At 41.9% G+C, this 20,271-nt stretch overlaps 1 protein-coding gene across 3 annotated transcripts in view; it reads left to right on the top strand.

Moving 5' to 3' along the window:
* LOC124619669 (host cell factor 1-like) overlaps positions 1-20,271 on the top strand; it is a 109,956-nt gene that overhangs the window by 46,479 nt on the left and 43,206 nt on the right. For 2 of the 3 annotated variants that reach the window (XM_047146210.1, XM_047146208.1), the window contains 3 exons: positions 16,675-17,183; positions 17,301-17,573; positions 17,684-17,845. In XM_047146210.1, the coding sequence (XP_047002166.1) occupies positions 16,743-17,183; positions 17,301-17,573; positions 17,684-17,845 (876 nt within the window). In that variant the 5' untranslated portion in view covers positions 16,675-16,742. The remainder of the gene's footprint in view (positions 1-16,674; positions 17,184-17,300; positions 17,574-17,683; positions 17,846-20,271) is intronic. The other variant, XM_047146209.1, reaches the window with a different exon arrangement.

Genomic DNA, 20,271 nt, shown 5'->3' with positions numbered 1-20,271 from the left:
AACTAATATCTTCTTCATGTCTTCATGAGTGGAGGAACTTTCAGGAACTGAATGTGACAGGGAGAATGCGTTATGAAGAAGTTATAAAGCCTTCAGGGCAATGCAACCTCCAGCGTTCAGTATATCTGTTGCAACAGTTCTTCAAAGACCTTTTATCAAGAGTGACACCACAGTCCAAACTCAAGCTTCAGACAGGTACAAAAACATTAACTTCCAGCTGTATCTGCAAAGGGAAAATTCCCTCTGAACTCTCAGTGCTGTGAAGCCAACAGGCCTTCCAAACAAAAAATATTCAGTCGCAAGAAACTAAGAAGCAAGTATCCTTCCCCATATAACCACCACTACCTGCCTCCAAGTAAAGAGAAAAGTTCAGCCAAAAGTCAACTAAACCCCAAGAAAATCTGTTTAAAATCATTGGATTGCCAAGTGCTATCATTTACTGATGGTGAAGATAATGTTATGGACATCCATGCCTGTGTGGAGGAACCAAATAGCGTGGTGACTTTTCCCCCTATTATCTGCTGCACATCACAACAATAGAGAGAAAATAGAAAAACAAGCCCTCACTAATCTAAGGTTACTACGTGAGAGCAGCAGATTCAGAATTCGTGTGTATAAGCTCTGACTACTAGCACAGAAAAGCCACTGTGCCTGTGTCTCAACACTCACCTTAAGGCTGCTAATGCCCTGTGCTAGACACTTAGTCTCTCCGTAGGAAATATTATTTGAATGCTGGCTGGGCTAAGGGTGGAGTGGCATTACTCATTAGGAAACGTACCAGACGTTACCTGTCCCATTCACTATAACCATCAGTGGCTGTTGTCATCTGTGTGTTGAAAATTACCAAATGCACAACATAATGCCTACCTCTTAACCCAATTGATAAAGAGGCTATTGTAGACCTAATTAAGCGATTCCCTAGGCATTCCCACTTGGTGGAGATTTTAATGCACGTTACGTGCTTTGGGTTCAGACAGCACCTGCTTCAGAGTAAAATTCTCAAAAGACTCTTTGTACAAGAAGACATCTGTCTTCTGAACAGAGGCCAAGTTACATGATTACTTCAGCCACAGGATCGTTCTTGCCTAGTGACTTTTCTTTCTGTTTGCCTGCATTCTCAGATGTTGCAGAGTGGGTAGTGGACACCAATGTACAATCAAGTAATCACTTCCATATCTGGTTATACTTTCCTGATAAAAAGACCCTGTAAAACATTTGCTTAAATGGGTGCTCATCATAGTGAACCAGGTGCTGCATTGCCAGTCAGCTTGATGGGAACACAAAGATAGTATCTAGGACTGGGTATCATTGACGCATGCACCAAGAGCGTGGAACACTGTGAAGGTTCTGGATGAGACCATCAGTAGAAAACCAAGTAGCAATTTTGGTCACAAGGGCAAAAGCGTGAGCAATAGAAATGAACAGAGAAAGACCATGGAAAGTGGAGCTGAATTCCATTACTCATTATACACCATCCACAAAAGTATGAAAATAGATACGGAGAGGCTTTGTTGCAAGCAGATCAACACGTAATCACTGCCGCAGTGAATGATAAGATTATCTTTTCCAGGGGACATAGTGTGATTAGTGACTAATAACTTCGGTAACCTAGCATCTCATAGCAACAGATACTACATTCCTAAGTCAGAAAGAAAATGCAGGTAGGGGGCAGTTGGACTATAGTTCCAATGACCAAGAAAAACAGAACCTGCCCTGTGTGAACTGAAATTGCTTTATCTGCTGATGAGGCTACAGTACCAGATGTTGTTATGTGTATCAGTAAAATATGAAAAGGAAGTAACACCCTCTTTGGCATTCTTATAAATAGGATAGTGAAGACTTCTTTGTTTGTTGACAATTTTGTGATTTACTGCTCCTCCTATTGTCTCACGGGCACAACTTATCAGTTACTGGTTACTAGCCAGAGAGGGTTTTCAACACAAAAGATAGGTATTAAAGTTTCAACGGAGAATACGGTGTATGTTTATTTTAGTCATATAAGTTGCAGTTTTAACGATCCGAAACTGCATTTTAATGGCACCATTCTCCATTTTAATCAGTCATTTAGATTCACGGATGTCATATTTGATCAACAGCACATTGTATAACTTTGAAGTAGCATCACTTGAAACTTTTAGACATTTTAAAGTGTTGAGGTTTCCTTTGTTGGGAGCCAGAATCTTATTAAAGTTATAAATAGTAACACTGCTGACATTTGACTGTACACATTTTATTATTTGCACTACTGAGATTTTGTCTTTTGAGCCATTATCAGGTGCAACTGGGAAAGATGTTGGTACCTTTTCATCTAGACTGAGTATATCAGTTACAGTTCAGCTAAAACTTCACTCTGGAAAGATGTTGAACACAGTAAACTATGCAGGCACCAGACAGGGAATCAAGTATGCCATCCCTTGCCTCCTTACCAAACTTACTGTCTTACTATCTGATGGCACCTGTTGATCACACACAACCTACCTTTAAAGCTAAGACTGTCAAGTGTCTCCTGTTTTTGTCGTCATAGCTCACCCTTATGCAGAGTAATTATTCTTATACTAGCCACAAGCTGCAAAACCACTAGGGATCCAGATAAAAGTTCTTGTAGCAGAGAGCAAAGCAGCAGCACTTCACTAACCAGCAGTGGAGGGTGAATCTTTGAGTGCAAGACACTTATGCTGGCAAAATATCAAAAACTCCATAAACAAACATAAACTATTAATCTCAAAACGAATCCCAGCAGATAATATGACAACAAGTGGCCACTAAACCCTTGGCATGTGCAGTGCTGAATTGTATGCAGTCTTGATGGCTTTTGAGCAGTTGAGACTTGCTGATATAAAGACCTCCTTCATCTGCTCCAAGTCCAAGAATGCCTTATAGAGCATCAAAGAATGCTCCCAGCAGAAAATCTTTTCCAGAACCTTCAAAGTACAGTGTTGTCTGTACAAAATCATGCTAAAGATGTCATTCTGTTGGGTACCATGGTACACACTAATTCATCGTAACAAGACTGCTGATGCATGTGATGATTGAGATGAGAATTCACTGACGTCATGTGAGGTCCCTCGGCACTCAGTTATGTCAACTGCCCTTTAACTTATGGCTTCCTCCTCCATCATGATGAGCCTACAGACTGTGACATGCCATTGTTATAACTGTTCATATTTTAAATGGATGTTGTTCGTATGCTGAAATGAGAACATCAGATGCTTTGACCAGAGACAAGCCGCACCCCCCCCCCCCCCCTCTCTCTCTCTCTCTCTCTCTCTCTCTCTCTCTCTCTCTCTCTCTCTCTCTCTCTCTGCCCCCCCCCCCCCCCCACTCTCTCTCTCTCTCTCTCTCTCTCTCTCTCTCACACACACACACACACACACACACACACAGAGGGAGAGCTTTTTAATTTTTGTTTTAAAATACCTACTTATTATTTTAAAACATAATTTTAATTACATAAAAAGTAACCTTTTATGCTTTTTAGAATCACTTGTACATTATAATTTTGAACTGAGACTGTTTTGAGTTGTGCATTATTAAAATTTTTGGGGCCTATGGGCTGTCGGCACTCTCCACAGCACAAGTCTGGTCTGGAGGGAGTGGGCATTTACAGCCTCCTGTACTTTGACATTTTTACATGTTTTCAAAAAAGTAGTAATATACTTCCACAATGCAACATATGTGAATTTTTTGTAAGGAAATATTTCTTTATTTGGCTCATTAAATACATACTTCAGTATTCAGCAAGGCTACTGATAACCAGGCCACTGAGCAGTCTTAAATCACTACCATCATAACCCAGAAGCTACGTGTACAACAAGAGGCAGCAGGGACTGACAGACTTGGTAGTGAGTGAACTAATGTAACATGAACTGAAGAGCATCATCCTTTTGTGGGGCATTTTCAGCTTGGGAAATACCCAAAAGACACACAAGGAGTAAGAAACCTGACCCACCACAGAAATATTGTGTTTGGCAAGGAGAATTGGAATCCTATGTCCAGAATGAGCAGGTGTGTTGTGATGGAGCTGTCAAGATTTTGCTGCCTGCAAATCCAGTTCTTTGCACAGCACAACATCATCAGACAACAAAGGACCTTCTGGTAATGTTTCTTTATGATGGCTGGGGCCTTGTGCTGCAAATTCACGATGCACCTCCCCTTAAAGTGAGAAAAAAATGGTCAACTTGATGACACTGTTGCTGTGAACCTACTGTACTCATCTGGCTTCAGAGAATGTTGGCTGTTTCCATAATGAGGACTGCATCTTGGTTCCTTGGTTATAGATATAAACCCACACCCCATCACCAGTGATCACTGTGCACCACTGCACTCGCAACTCCTGCTGCTGTCAACACCAACTCAGTGGAGGGCACATCAAAACTTCACATGACAAGTGTGTCCCTGGATGCAGTCTTGACAGAGTTAAAAGATACTCAGCAGAGGAAGGAAAGAAACAAACGGCGTACCACGGGAGCGGTGTGGGAGAGGGAGTGCCACTACTGCAAGACCATGTAGCCCTGCTACAAGGTCAGTCCCCATAGCAGCAAAGAGAGCGGCAGCTAATCAAGTTTTGGCTTGACAAAGAGCGTCATAATGAAGTGCCAAGAAATTGTGGCACCTAATGAGGGTGAACGGAAGAAGCAGCGAGCAGCCCTCATCCCGACAAGGGGCGCAAACAAAAGATTACCATTGACGAGCGGGGCTGGTCTACTCTTGTAGCCACACAAGCCCCAGAGATAGAGGGCTGCCCCAAGTTGCAGCTTAGCAGCTCTGAAAGTCCCTTCACTGCACTTGATGGGATGGCAGATGGTGGTACCACACCACCACTCACCAACGAAGAGGTCCCCACCCCTTCTGCCCAACAAACTAAAGCAAAGGAACTGAGTTCAAGGCCAATCGCCTTCCAAGTGAAGGGTGACTATTCAGTTCCTGCAACAGATATTACAGTGGACAAAGCAAGAGTTCACTGCAAAATCTGCAGGAAAGTACCTCGTGCTCTTTAACCTGTATGACTGCGAGGACTACTGCAATGTATCTAGAGGGGCATCAGACAATGAGCTTCCTTTGTACACGTACACTGCAGTTTCTGACAAGGGGATCAAGGCTCTATTCCTGTAGCTTGCCATGGACTACGAAGACAGATCGCCTACAGAAGGCACTAGAACAACTCAGGTTTTGGATTCGCACAGTGACACAGTGAAGTCCCCAAACACTGGTGAAGATGGGCCACTTCTGCTAGCTGTGCCCACAAACAATTCCATTAATTGGGTTCTGTTTGGCCTCACATTATTAATGAAGACAGGCGTCACAGTTGAGGACCTGAAGCCACGGCAAGGGGCGCTGTAGTGCTACAGATGTCATGTCACTGGGCATGTGGCAGACCAGTGCTCGTTGCCTGACATCTGCACGAAGTGTGCTGCAAACATCCCAGCAAGCAGTGCACACTAGAAATAGAAGGCGCACTGACATGTGCAAATAGTGGTAGGTCACACGCAGCGAACTACTGTGGCTGCAAATATCTCAAAGCCATGATGGCTCACCATTGTGGCGTGCCATACAGGGTGACTCAGAGGGCAATACCAGCATGCCCCCCCCCCCCCTCCCCCGCCTTCCTTTTCCCCGTCCGCGCCCCAGCCAGGGTCAAGACACCAGCAGCGGAAGGATGCACACAATCAATGCCTCTCGGCATGAGCGGGGCACAAGACGATGCGGGTGCTGATGTGCCACAGCAGCTCGCCACTGTCACAGACGTGGCCTCCACACAACAAAGAGGATGGCACACCTGCACCAGAAAGCGCATAATGCATTTGCAGAGGGGCATCTTCTACAGAAACTGGAAGTGCACAGCAGCCCTCTTCAGCAGAAGAGGACCAGGCATGATGCTGAAGCAGCGAAAGACAGTTATGGCGGCAATGCCGAAACTATTGCCCACAACATGTCAGTGCCACTCACTCACTTTCCTGATGGCACAAGAGGAGGTGAAATCGGCAACCTGGTTGTAGTGCTAACACTTATGTTCCGTCAAATGATGGGCATGATGGACTGCATGATGCAGCGACCACTGCTGCCATGCGGGTAGTTACGCAAGCAGGTAAGCCATCTGCTGACAGGCAGTAGACGGCACAACACCACAGTTCAGAGCACTCAAGTGTGCAAACAGCGCATTTGGTCGGCCCACCAACTTCCAACAAACTTCTGTGCTGGTGCTGGCACCAGAAGAAGATAAAATTTTGAAAGGGTCAACATGAAGATGACCAACTGAGAGGTCACAGCACAGTCTTACGAAGCTGCAGAACAGGACTGTGATTGCAGCAGCGAAAAGCAAGAGATAGCCTTTGCCCCGTATGTTTTAACAGCACTAACTTCAGAATTTGAAAGTTTGTATTTCAATCAATATTGTCAAAAGCGTTTTCTAAATCTACAAATGCTGTCAATATGGTTGTGCTTTTCTTCAACTAATCTCCTGAAATAAGTCACCGGATCAGTATTGCTAATTTCTCCCCTGCTCTCTCATCAGACCAGTAATTCCATCCTTCTGTAGATAATTTGTGGTAATATTTTGCAAACATTACTTATTAAACTGATAGTTCAGTAATATGTCTGTCAGCACATGCCGTGTTATTACATTCCTCTTGAACAATGAGTGTTCTTTGCATATAACACTTATCCAGTATACCAGTTTGAATCGCTTTGTCATGGTTGTTTCAAGTTTCTTTCCTTAATATATCTTTTTTACACCTTTCAGACTTCCCTTCTTTTCATAGTACTGGCTTGCCAGTACCTATTTTATCTTCAGAATATTTTACTCAGGATGATACAATAGTCGTTTCTGTGTCTACCAATGTGCAATGAACTAATGTCATTGACAGGTTCAGTGTTTTTGGATAGGTTGCACTTGTAATCTTAAGTAGTGTGGCAATTCAGGTTCATATCTAAGAGACAAAGGGTGACAGCTGCCCTAGCAGCAGCAACAGCAGCAGCACATCAGAATATTGTGAGTTGACACAGCTACTCATCAAAAGCAACTTACTTTTCATTTCATCAGTGTTCTTTTGCTTCAATTCGTATATTTCGTGCATATCTGTGTATTTATCAGGCTGTCTTTAGTCTGGATAGGAACTCTGATTGCTGTGTTCAGATGTGACCCTTCACTCACAGCTACAGGCAGCACTGGCTTGAGGCTATTGCCAATGGGCATCACTGTAGAGGCTGGATGGAGCAATACAAGGGACATCCATCATGACCCACATGTCCTCTGATTGGTCCACTACTGTGGCTGCCCTGGGTACTGCCCACATTGAGGTTGATCCCTCACCTGTGGTTGAGTGGGAGATTGTTCCAAGGTGTGACTGGCAGTGAAAGATTTTCCAAGGGGTTGATAGCAGGGCCTTACCAGTTCTTCTGACGAGCAGGTTTCAGTTGGTATCTGCGGCTGACGAAGTCCTAAGCCAGATCATGCCACTTGCCCTGTCCTAGAGCAATCCTCCGGTCTGCAAGATCTGGATAATTCAGAGTGTGGGGTTACCGGTAGTTGGGAGCTTCAGCATTAGGCACATCATGGGGCCTCTTAGAGATATGGCTCAGAAGGAGGGGAAGTGCATACTGAGAAGAGTCTCTCCAGGTGTGCAACAGGTGCTTCCAGATGCCATGAAGAGCACAGTGTGCTGCCAGCAGCAGGTGGTGGTCCATGTTGGTACTGGTGATGTGTGTCACTTTGGATTGGAAGGGATTCTCTCTGGTTTTGGGCAGCTAGCTGAATTAGTAAAGACTGCCAGTTTTGCTAGAACAAATAATCCTGACCAAATAAGGAACATAATGGCATATACAGGGATTAGTGACCTCAAGGTTTTTGTAGCTAGACTGAATACCATAACATCCAAACCCACCAAAAATAAACCCGAAATACATTTATTTAAAAAAGCAGATAAAAATTCTCTTGGCACCTTTCTAAAAAGACAGTCTCCACTCCTTCCAGCTCGACTATCTAAGTGAGATGTGGTTTAAATTCAAAGACTGTGATTTGTTGGCAGAACACACAGAAAATGTAACAGGTCTACCAAAGAGATGGCTTACACTATGTTTGCCTGCCCCTTCTGGAGTATTGCTATGCAGTGTGGGATCTGCATCAGATAGGACTGATGGAAGACTTCGGAACAGTTCAAAGCATGGCAGCCCATTCTATATTATCGCACATGATATATGAATTGGGGTTGCGGTCATTAAAACAAAGGTATTTTTGACTGCAGCAGGAACTTCTCATGAAATTTCAATCTCCAACTTTCTCCTCAGAGTGTGAAAATATTTTGTTGATGCCAACCTACATAGGAAGAAATGATCATCATAATAAAAATGAAAAAATCAGAGCTCGCACAGAAAAATTAAAGCGGTTGGTTTTCCTACAGCCCGTTCAACTGTGGAACGGTAGAGAAGCAGCTTAAAGGTAGTTTGATGAACAAGATACCTAATTCTGACTTGCAAAGTAATCATGTGGAAATAGATGTAGATGCTCATTTTTATGTGTTGTTTTCTTTCGAGTTTTAGTACTGGGCTGAATAGGAAGAGCACTTGCTGTTGGTTAACACTTACGGGTACAGCCAGCCATCTGAAGGCTGCAGCCTTGGAGTGTAGGGGCAGTGCAGAAAGCGGTACATTGCATGCAGAGCCTCAGGTGAAACTTGTTTCACCTGTGAGTACTGAGTGGCAGGTTGTAATCCATTGTTACCCATTGACATGGAGGGTAACTGTAGGGGCTGGCCATATGACCTTGCCATTTTATCCTGCAAGTGGATAGGTTCTTTGGCAGGGCCTGAGCATCTACATCTTTACGCCAAAAGCCACATTGAGGTGCTTGGTGGAGGGTACTTTGTGTAGCCTGAAATTTCCCCGCTCTCCTGTTCCGTTTGCAAATAGTTCACAGGAAGAACGATTGCCAGTAAACCTCCACCTGGGCTCAAATCTCTCTTATTATATCTTCACGGTCTTTTTGTGAGATATACTAGGAGGAAGCAATCTAAACTCTTAAGACAATAAAATAAAGATTCACAGCGGAGGAATTATCCTAATGGGACAGAAATTGGCAGACGTGATGTACACGTACAAACAAACAAATGATTACAATTTCAGAAAAATTGGATGAGTTGTTCAAGAGAGAGATTTTCACAAATTGAGCAAGTGAATAAAGTGTTATTCCTTCTGTGGTCCTTATGCAAGCAGTTATTTGGCTTGGCATTGATTGATAGAGTTGTTGAATGATTTGCAGAGAGATATTGTGCCAAGTTATGTCTGTGGTGCATTAGATCATCAAAATCCTGAGCTGGTTGGAGGGCCCTGTCCGTAATGCTCCAGACATTCTCTGCCGGGGAGTGATCCGGCAATTGTTTGGCCAAGGAAGGGTTTGGAAATCACAAACACAAGCAGTACAAACTCTTGTCTTGTATGGGTGGGCATTATCTTCCTGAAATGTAAGCCCAGTATAGCTTGCCGTGAATGGCAACAAAACAGAGCATAGAATATTGTCAACATATCGCTGTGCTACTGTAAGGGAGCTGCGGATGATAACCGAAGGGGTTCTGCTGTGAAAAGAAATGGCACCCCAGATCATCACTCCTTGTTGTTGGGCTGTGTGGTGGGCTACAGTTAGGTTGGTACCCCCCCCCCATTGTCCACATCGTCTCCAGGCACGTCTTCGGCCTAGAATCTCATCAGCTGGAGTAGAATTGCCTTCAGTGGTGAGTCCCACTTGAAACTGAGTTTGAACAGTCAACAAAGAATGGAGATGACCCTGACAGTCATGGGATACCAACTTGACTGTTGTCCACTATACAGCCCGACAACCAGGAGTGATATACTTTGGGTGTCATTTGTTTTCATAGCATGTCCCCTTTGGTAGTCATCTGCAGCACCCCTAAAGCACAGCAGTACATCAGTAACATTCTATGCCCAATTTTGTTGCCATTCATGGCAAGCCATCTTGGGCTTACTTTTCAGCAAGATAAGGCTCTCCCACACACAGCAAGAGTTTGTACTGCTAGTCTTTGTGCTTTCCAAACCCTACCTTGTCCAACAATTTCTCTGGATCTCTCCCTAATTGAGAATGTTTGGAGCAGTAGGGGTATGGTCCTCCAACTGTCTCAGGATTTTGATGACCTAATGCACCAGTTGGTCAGAATTTGGCACAATCTCCCTCAGGAGGACAACCAACTTTTTTTTCTGACTCTTCTAGGAACATTTGCTGTCAGAATTTTAACAGTAAACCACACTGCTATGCAGAACATCTATCTGGCAACATCTGCTACTAAAGTACGCTGATAACCTTTGTGATGCTTTCATGGTTACTACATGAACCTGTAAAAAAACACGCTGATCTTCTTTGGATCTTCTATATTTCCTCTGTAAGTCCTATCTGGTACAGATTCCATGCTGACGAGCAGTACTTAAGTATTGGTCAAATGAGTGTTTGTGAGGTACTTTATTTGCTGATGGACTATATTTCCCGCGGATTCTTCCAATGAATCTGTCTGGCATGTCTTCCTCACAATTAATTTTATGTGATCATTCCACTTCAGATTACTCTGTGTGCATACCCCTAGACATTTTATGGATGTAACTGCTTCCAGTGATAGTTCTGCAGTCTATGTATTTGCAGTATGTTATATTTGTTTATGTTGATGGTCAATTGCAACATTCTACAGCCAGGAGGCAGACGAAGGAAGGGTTTTGTAGCTATAGAGGGCTCAAATGTTACAGTCTGGGAGATGAGTCCTTAGTACTGACAGTTCAGTAGCATAATTCCGTTGCCTAGTGACCACAGGTAGCCAGTCAATGACGGACTGCATTCAGGCAGGTAGCAGGAGCCATGTTGCTGCTCTACAAACATGACGCACCCATGCCAGAAATGTATCAGTGAGTGTGTCTCATGCAACCAATGTTGCCGTTTTGTTGTTTATGTTAACAGTTCGGCTCATAATTCATATTTCTTGTTTTTAGTGTTATTTGCCTGTTTCCTTTTAAACAATATCCAGTGCAACAATTTGTGTTGGCCCAGCATCTGATGCGAAACTAAGGAGGAGAAGTGTGCCACAAGCCAGGCCTTCAAACTCATGTGTCTGCTGGTGAAGCTACTTTGAAAAAGAAGAGGAGGAAGCAAGCTCTTATTTTGTTTTGCTCAGGTTTATAAGAGGATTGCAGCAGCATTGAAAATAAGTAAGACCACTGTTGTAACAGTAGAGAAAGATCAATGCAGTATAGATTGTGGTGAGGGTGGCGCAACAAGGCTACACACACACACACACACAAAAAGAAAAAAGCACCTGAGAAAGAAGCAAGTGACAAAGTTTCGAGAAAGACTTTATTTGTAGTCATATAGATGTATAGCTATTATAAGAGAAGGGAACATCCCACTCTATCTATGTTACTCATGTCACTTCAGAAAGATGATCTTTTTAAAGGAAGCAAATTTTTATTACATTCAGTGCTAAAAGACATAGGTTTCAGGACTTCAGCTACTCGGTGTTTAACAGATGCAGTGTGTTGGTGGAAAGGACAGATGGAGGTGCAGACTTCTGCGCAAGGTCATGGGTGTGAGATGTGAAAATATAGTGTGGATAGATGAAACTTGTGTTATTGCCAGCCATTCATTACATACAGGCTGGAGTGATGGAATGCCTGAGGGAATGATGGCAGTGTCTTTTGGAAAATTAGGGCATTAGGTCGAATTACTGTATCATATGCAGGTACATCAGACGTTTTTGTGCCAAACTGCTTGTTACTGTTTTGTTTGGGGGGGGAGGGGGGGGGGGTGATTACCACTAAGATATGATGAACAGTGTGGTTTTTCAAAAGTGGTTTGAGACATTGCTTATGATAAATCTGACTAGTCCATCGTCATGGGCAATGCCCTTTATCATTCCGTTGTTCATTATAGGACACCAACTTTGGCAGTGAAGAAAAAAGATTTTATTCGGTAGCTGAAACGACAAAAATGTTAATCTCAGAGAGGATTAGAAGAAGGCAGAATTACTTGAAACTGACAGAAAAGAAACCAGGAATTACTCGCAACTGTGTCAGAAAAGAAATCACAATTTCCAACATGTGTAATTGGTGCGCTGCTAAAAGTCACAGGCATGAAACTGTTTGGCTTCTTCCATACCATTGTCACTTCAGTGCCATTGAATGGGTATGGGCAGAGATAAAAAATTATGTTGCTGCAAACAATAAAAAATTCACAATCTATGATGTTGAAAATCTTCTTGTAGCAGCTGTCAATCAAGTGACAGGCAAGACATGGACAAAAATTGTGAGCAAGTACTGCAAGTGTTATCAGAGGGGCAGCCAAAAATGAATACATTGTGGAAGAATCCGTATAAAATTTAAGTATGGGCAGTGCTAAAGGAGACTTTTAAATCAGATTCTGACAGAAATGACAGTGGTGTTTTCCCATTAGAATAACTACAACACACTCATGAAAGTAAGAAGGGAGCATGCCCTCGATCATATTGTGAGTACCATCTTCAGATTATAACTATTAATATACTCATAAATTATTCTGTCACTCAATGTAGAACTAATTGACGTTGCTAATATTTAACATCAGGATTAAAAACTGTGAATGTTCAATGATTTGCAAAAATAGTTTTCATTTTTATTGTGAAGTTTGAAAATAACTTTATATTGCAGTATATTAGATACTAAATAACTCTCTTCACTTTTTCAAAATTAATATATTACAAGAAGCAACTGTAAATAAATTCACGCATACAAATATGACCTGCATGTTGTCGATGCTTTTGTTTCTGCTACTAGAGAACGCATATAAGTAGAGACCAAATGCAGAGTACCATACGCCATGTTCGGCAACATTGATGTCTGTCCGCCTGAACTGTCTGTACCAGTCTCATCTTGTGGACTATAGGTGCATTATGGAGCCCTTTTGGGAAAATCGTCCTGAACTGGAAAAAAGTCCAATGAACACCCAGTGTGTGTACTGGGGTCCTATCCAAGATGTGGAGAAGGCCCTGCCTGTGGTTAACAGGGGTGCTGGGTGCAGTCACCTTCAAGCTGTGACTGATGTCAGCACCAGTGATGCCTGTTGCTTGGGTTCTGAGATCCTCTGCAGTTAGCTGGTGGACGTGCTGCCCTTCCTCATGGGATACAGGCAGAGCTTACAGTAGCAGTATTGTTTCCAGAAATGTTTGGAGTCCTTTAGTGTGGAATCAAGTGGAAGATTTTGACCAGTCAGTTATACGATGGTCTTCGCTGCCAATTTCTGGAGCTGTGTTATGTTGTGGGAAATTGTAGGAATCCTCTAGATAAGTCAGGGCCGCATTATGCAGAAAAAGTGGATATTTGGATAGCAGAATACATGTGAAATGTACCTTCTTTCTTTTTTAAAAGAAAAAAGGAGGTTGGAAGCCAGGCGATAGTTTGAGGACCTCTGATAACCACCCTCCAGTTAATACAGACACGTAAAGTGAAACCTGATATGTACAAAGAAGGGGCATTTCAAATGTCAAGATTTTAACAGTAATTATCTGAAGCATTCATAACAAAGTCCCTGAAGTTATTGCCATCCAGGGAAGCACTCGTGCTTATACTTGAAACTGAGAGCTGGATGCAGTGTTTATTGCAGTCGACAAAAATAATTATCTGTCAGTGTCGAAATTGAGTCTGAGTGAGAAGTTACCTGGACATGAGTAACTGGCTGAGGCGAACTCAAAGTAATCGTAGGTTATTCTCAACTGTCACCTGATTCCACTATAACTGTTGTAGAGTCATTTAAAGAAAGTCTACACACAGTAGTGGGGAAGTACCCCTACTGAGTACTGACTAGGACATCTATGAATTCATTGCAGATGGTACAGTCAGTCTCAAAAAGTAATGCTGAATACTTTCTCTGAAAACTGTCTTGAGCATTTAGTGCAGCAACTGTCACAAAATGGAAATATCTTAGGCTTCCTAGTTTCAAACAAGTCCAACAGTGCCATTACAAAGAGAGGGATTACTGGTCACAGTATCAAGCCTTAATGGTTACTAAAGTTAATTAATCCATCAGGAAGCTTAAAAGAGCTTTTATGTTGGAAAGAGCTAATAAGCAGTTGTAAGCTGAAGTTTTAAATTTCACATTTAAGAAACCATTCATGCAGGAGGATCATACAAACATACCATTGCATAGACTCCCATATGGAGTAAATGGATATAGGCATCCCTGGCATAAAAAAGTAGCTCAAAGAGTAGAAAACAAAAAACTCACCAAATCCAGACAGAACTCATTTCAGGCATTTTCTTCATACTTAGCTTGTGTTTATTGTGAATCTCCTCTAGTGTAGCAAAAAGTCCCAAGTGATTAGAAAAAATTGCACACGGTTTCCGTATATAAGAAGGATAAAGGAATGCACCACAAAATTACAAACCAATTCCTTAATATCGGTTTGTTGTAGAATTCTGTAGTGTATTCTGCTTTAAAATGTAACAAATTACCTTGAGAGAGAGAAAAGTTTCTCTCAGTTCGAATTTATAAAGTATCACTCAAGCAAAACTCTACTTTCTCTATTCTTGCAAATTATCCTGCAAACCATGGATGAAGGGCAGCAGACAGATTCCATATTTCTAGATTTCCATAAAGTGTGTCACACAGTGCCACACTCAGACTGTTAACAAGGAGCCAAGCATGTGGAATATGTCCCCAGAGATATGGGTAGCTCAAAGACTTCTTAAGTAAAAGAAACTGGTACGTTTTCCTGGATGGAACATATTCATTGGAGACAAAGGTATTGTCAGGAATGCCCCAGGGAATTGTGACAGGACTGCTCTTGTTCACTGTAAACATAAATGATCTGACACACCGGGTGAGCAGCAATCTGTAACTGTTTGCTGATGAAGCTGTAGTGTATGGATCAGTGTTGTATTTAAGTAACTGTGGAAGGATACAGGATGATCTAGACAAAATTTTTATTTGATATAACGAATGGCAGTTACTGACAATGTCAAAAAATGTAAATTACAGTTACTGACAATGTCAAAAAATGTAAATTAATGCAGATGAATAAGCAAAACAATCCAATAATGCTTGACTACAGTATTAGTAGTATCCTACTTGACGCAGTAATGTCAAGGCATAATGTTGCAAAGCAACTTGAAATGGAACGAACACCTAAGGTCATTTGTAGGATCTGGACCACGAGGTCCAGGGTTCGATTCCCGTCCAGGTTGGGGATTTTCTCTGCCTGGGGGCTGGGTGTTTGTGTTGTCCTCATCATTTATCATCATCATCATCATCATCATCATCATCATTCGTGAAAGTGGCTAAATTGGACTGCGTAAAAACTGGGACTTTTTACGGGTGCTGATGACCACGCAGTTGAGTGCCCCATAAACAAATCATCATCATCATTTGTAGGAAAGTGTAGATCATATATAAAGGAAATGGCATACAGAACACTTATGCAACCCATTCTTGAATACTGCTCGAGTGTTTGGGATCCCCACCAAGTAATATTAACAGAAGACTTTGAAGCAGTTAAAAGACGAGCAGCTAGATTTGTAACTATCTGTCTCTACCAACATGTGAGTATTACAGAAATGCTGTGTGAACTCAAATGAGAATACTGGAGGGGAAGAAGACATTCTTTTTGCTACACACTGTTGAGAAAGTTTAAAAAACCACCATTTGTGACATCCTGCAGAGCAGTCTTACTGCCACCAACATACGTGTTGTGTTAGGACTATAAAAGGCAAGATACAAGAAATCAGGGCTCCTACTGAAACATGTAGTCAGTAGTTTTTTCCTTTCTGTGTTTGAGAGTGGAAAAGGAAGGGAAGTGACTAGCAATGGTACAAAATACCCTCGGTATAGTGGCTTGCAGAGAGTTTATGTAGCTGTGGATGTATACATAGATTATCTAACGGTACAGTAGAGCTGTATGTCATCTGGAAATATGATGGCTTTACTTCCAGCCATTTGCACACCAGCATAGTAAGGACATGTTGGCTAATGTTTCAATGTGATATCAGTCCTGCCTCCACACTATTGCCACTATAACTATTGTAAAGGCTGCTGCCCCAGGATTTTGTTGTGGTGGTCGTCAGTCCAAAGGCTGGTTTGAAGCAGCGCTACACGCTAGTCTACCATGTAATACTGTAACTTACTTCCATCTGAAACTGCTTACTGAATTCGAGCATTGGTTTCCCTCTATAATTCCCATCCCCCTCCCTCCCTCCTCCTCCTCCCCCCCCTGCATACACACACGTGTGCCCCCCCGCGCGCACGCACACACACACACACACACACACACACACACACACACACACAAAAGAAACTCTTCACTCCATTACTAAATTGATTATGTATTGATGCATCACAGTGTGTCCTGTCAACCAATCTGTTCTTTTAGTAACATTGTGCTGTAATCCCCTCACCTTCCCCTCCCCAATCCGGTCCAGTATTTCTTCATTAGTTACTCAGTCTACCCATCTAGTCTTCATGCTTGGGATATAGGTGTCCTTATCTCAAGTGTATTCTCTGTAGAATTTTCCAGTGCCTCAACAGATACATTGTGCAGATTTCTTAACAAAATTTACTGAAAATTGTGTATCCTGTTCTTACTCATTCAGAGATTTATGAGAACTTCATAAGGCCGTACACAATTTTTTTGTGTCATTCCTCATTTTCTCTTTCTTGGACAGGTGACAACTGCAGCGTCAGTAATAATAGTATAGCTGATGGGAATACTTTACCAGAAGCTTCAGAGAAAATGTCTGAGCAAGACTCGGACGTGTCGATTACAGTCCATGACAAGTTAGGCAGTGCAAGTGATGAAAAAAGTGAAGAACTAAAAGCTCCAGAGGCAGTAGAAACTGATGCAGAAATGACTGATGTTTCTGAAGCTGTACCATCATCTGGTAATGGCGCTACTTCTGTTACTACTATCACAGAAATGGTACAAAAATCATCCCCTGTAAAGGATGTCCCAATGCTAGAACCAACTATAAAAAAGGAAGATGAGGATGAACAGAAAGAGGAACATTTGGAGCAACCACAACAGCAAGCAAGTGCTGTCTCGGATCTCACTGCACATTTGGCAGCCACTGCTGTGGAACCAAAGCATGAGGATCCAGGTGGGGCAGATGCTTTGTCAACCCTTGCAAGTGCTGCTCTTGGCTGTAACCAGGCACCAACAGATACTCCTGCTGTGGTTAGTTTGCTCTTCGGCAGTTACATTAACTGTATTGATAACATGTATTGATTTGCAACAAATACTTTAATTTGATCATTTGTTTTGTTATGTTCTTATCTTTTATTTTATTTTCAGAAGCAGAGAGATGAAACAGAAAACTCAACAGCAAATAAGAAGAAAGAAAGCTCTGAATGGTATGATGTTGGTATTATACGAGGTACAAACTTCACTGTTAGCAAATTTTTCATTCCTCCAGAAGGCTATGAAGATGACAGGCCAGTGACAGAATTTTTACGTGGTTTGGAACCAGATTTCTCCAAACACACAGAGTTGAAGCTAGAGCCAGGAACTGCATACAAATTCCGGATTGCAGCTATAAATTCTCGCGGCCAGGGACCCTGGAGTGAGGTAGTAAACAATCTACTTTGAGAGACTTAAATAAATAGTTGTTGCTTGAAACATTGCAGATCACACATGCAAATTATCACCCAGAATAATGCATATCCTGTCTTTCAAAGGTCTCTGCTTTCAAGACTTGCTTGCCTGGTTACCCAGGTGCGCCATCAGCAATAAAAATCTCCAAGTCGTTAGAAGGTGCCCATTTGTCATGGGAACCGCCTCCTCGCACCTGTGGTCCCATTCTTGAGTATGCTGTTTATCTTGCTGTTCGCAGTACACAGGTTAGTTTGTTCAGTGTATCGTGCGATGGTATTGTTTTGTCAGTCTCTTCACATTTCAGATAAAGCCAGTATGGATGATGACAAAATTGGTAAGAAAACAATATACATTGAAACTTTGTTTTTACATTCTCCAATTTTATAAATTTTGCGACTCCACACCATAAATTTGTAGTCCCTGTGAGAAAACCTATAAGGTCAACGCTAAAAATTTCCCAATTTTACATTTCTTCCTAGTAAGGTTTACCTCATTTCTAAGTTCTTATTCAATGTGTCACTTGACTTTGTCCCATTTTCTTCCCATTTACATTTGATGAGACTGAACAAGTTACAAGTGGCTCAAAAGACATGTTTCTCTCCCATGGGTGGTGGTGGAATTAAGGGAATAGGCCTTATGGAGAGGAGAGATGTGAGAGAGGAAACGCTGATGTAATCCACGATCGGTGTTGCCAGCACAACTTGCAACCTTTAGCTTCATCGTGCAATTATGATACAACTACTGTTAGGTTGTAATGGTAATGGAAAAACGAGACAATCGACACGAAGTGTTCTGGATCAAGCCAATATGTGACAAAGGGGCCCTGCCACCACCTTTGCTTGTGCCACATACAACTCGGTCTCATGTTTTTGCATGTATTTCCAATATACTGTATTCAGCAACAGTATCAATCATCAACCTTATAAATTCAAACACTTAAGTGTCGAAGAATATACTCAGTCATAATCAATGAAACATTACCCATTTCCAGCTATTTAATTATTATTGGCTGGCGATTTATTACGTCAGCCAATAGCCAGGGCACACGACATTAACATACATAAAATGAGCTCACCTACTGGATGCATGGAGAGGGGTAGGGGCCCTTCAGTGACTGGAGTGCAGGTAGGGGTGAAAGCGTATTGTGAAGTGCTGAAAATATATTTTTCGTGAAGATGATGTGCTATGACAGAGATGGCACACGGAAATAAAACGTGGGTTTTGTGGCAGAACATTTTAAAGAGTTTCATGTTCAAATCTCACATGATACATTTGCAACAACTGCATACTCTACTCATGTATGTACATTTAGATAAACACTGTTTGGCCTTCTACATCGACGTAAGTACCACCAAATTATCAATTAAGATGAATGGGCATAGGCAGAGGGTGTATACTGGCATCATGCAATATCCTGTTGCAGAGGATGCTCTACAACATGACAGTTGTGATCTTGGTGCTTGTTTCACCTCATGCACAATCTGGAATCTTCCCCCAGACATCAGTTCCTCAGAACTCCGCAGGTGGGAACTAGCATTACAACGTGTCCTTGTTTCTCGCCACCCACTTGGCCTTAATTTATGTTAATTTCTTCCGTCTTAGCATTTCTTCACAGTAACTACTCTTTGCTTCACTCCGTTTTAGTTTTCTACGTCTTTCGTTGCCGGACCCGTCCATTTTTCACTCCCCCCGCCACCTGTGTTACATACAATGCACTTCGCTTTTCACTTTTGTTAACTCATGCATGGTGTTCAAGCAGTAACCTCTGACTGCATATTGCCCTTTAAGCTCTCAAGTTTTCAAATCTTGCCCAATGCAGTCCCCAACAATCAGATTTTCCTTCTCATCCTATGTGGTAAGCCTCTCCCGACGCTCAGTTTTGGGCGACTTTCACAAAATCCACCCCTTTTCCTAGACCTTCAAAAATTTATTGTTTTCATTATTACATGTATATACTTTGCATCACACACTGTAGATCATAAAGATTGGCAACAGTGATAGAGGGTGTGAAGTGAAACTGTAGCACCTGAGCTTCCTTTCAGATTTACGTTTTACACAGTGTACAGAAATTCACTGAGCCGACTTCTAATAAGCTTGTAATGTCATTTGGGGAATCAAACTCATTTTTTCACGTCTGTTTCTGTCGTTAAGCCTAAAATAACACTTTAACAGTGGTGATTGTATGAAAGCTCATAAGAAAGCATTAAACAGTAACAGCAATGGTGACAAAGTATGCCATTAAGCAGATGTCTGCATTTATGCTTATGGGTTAACCACTTAGCTGTTGTGATATTTTTGGTTTAATTCAACATGCTCACCAATTTTTGCTTTTTTCTTACTGAGCACAAAGGATGATCTCTCAAAAATGCATGTTTTGAACACACAATTTGTAGTCATAACATGTCAGAAAAGTCTAGATTACCTTGTATCCAGGTACCGATTCCAATTTTTTTGATGAGTTCTTACTTGCTGTTATGCATCTTTTACTTTTTAAGAACTGATGAAATTCATTGCCACAAATTATTGTATAAGCATTGTATTGTACATTTAATTTCCTTCACTTGACAGATTTTATGCAAAGTATTGGAGAGAATTGTGATTTTTAATCATATATGCCAATTACATGTATTTTTGCTCATATTTAGGGGAGTGGGGGGGGGGGGGGGGGGTT

This window comes from Schistocerca americana, chromosome 6 (genome assembly GCF_021461395.2).
Source record: "Schistocerca americana isolate TAMUIC-IGC-003095 chromosome 6, iqSchAmer2.1, whole genome shotgun sequence".
Lineage (NCBI taxonomy): Eukaryota > Metazoa > Arthropoda > Insecta > Orthoptera > Acrididae > Schistocerca > Schistocerca americana.
This window is presented reverse-complemented; position numbering and strand designations above follow the sequence as displayed.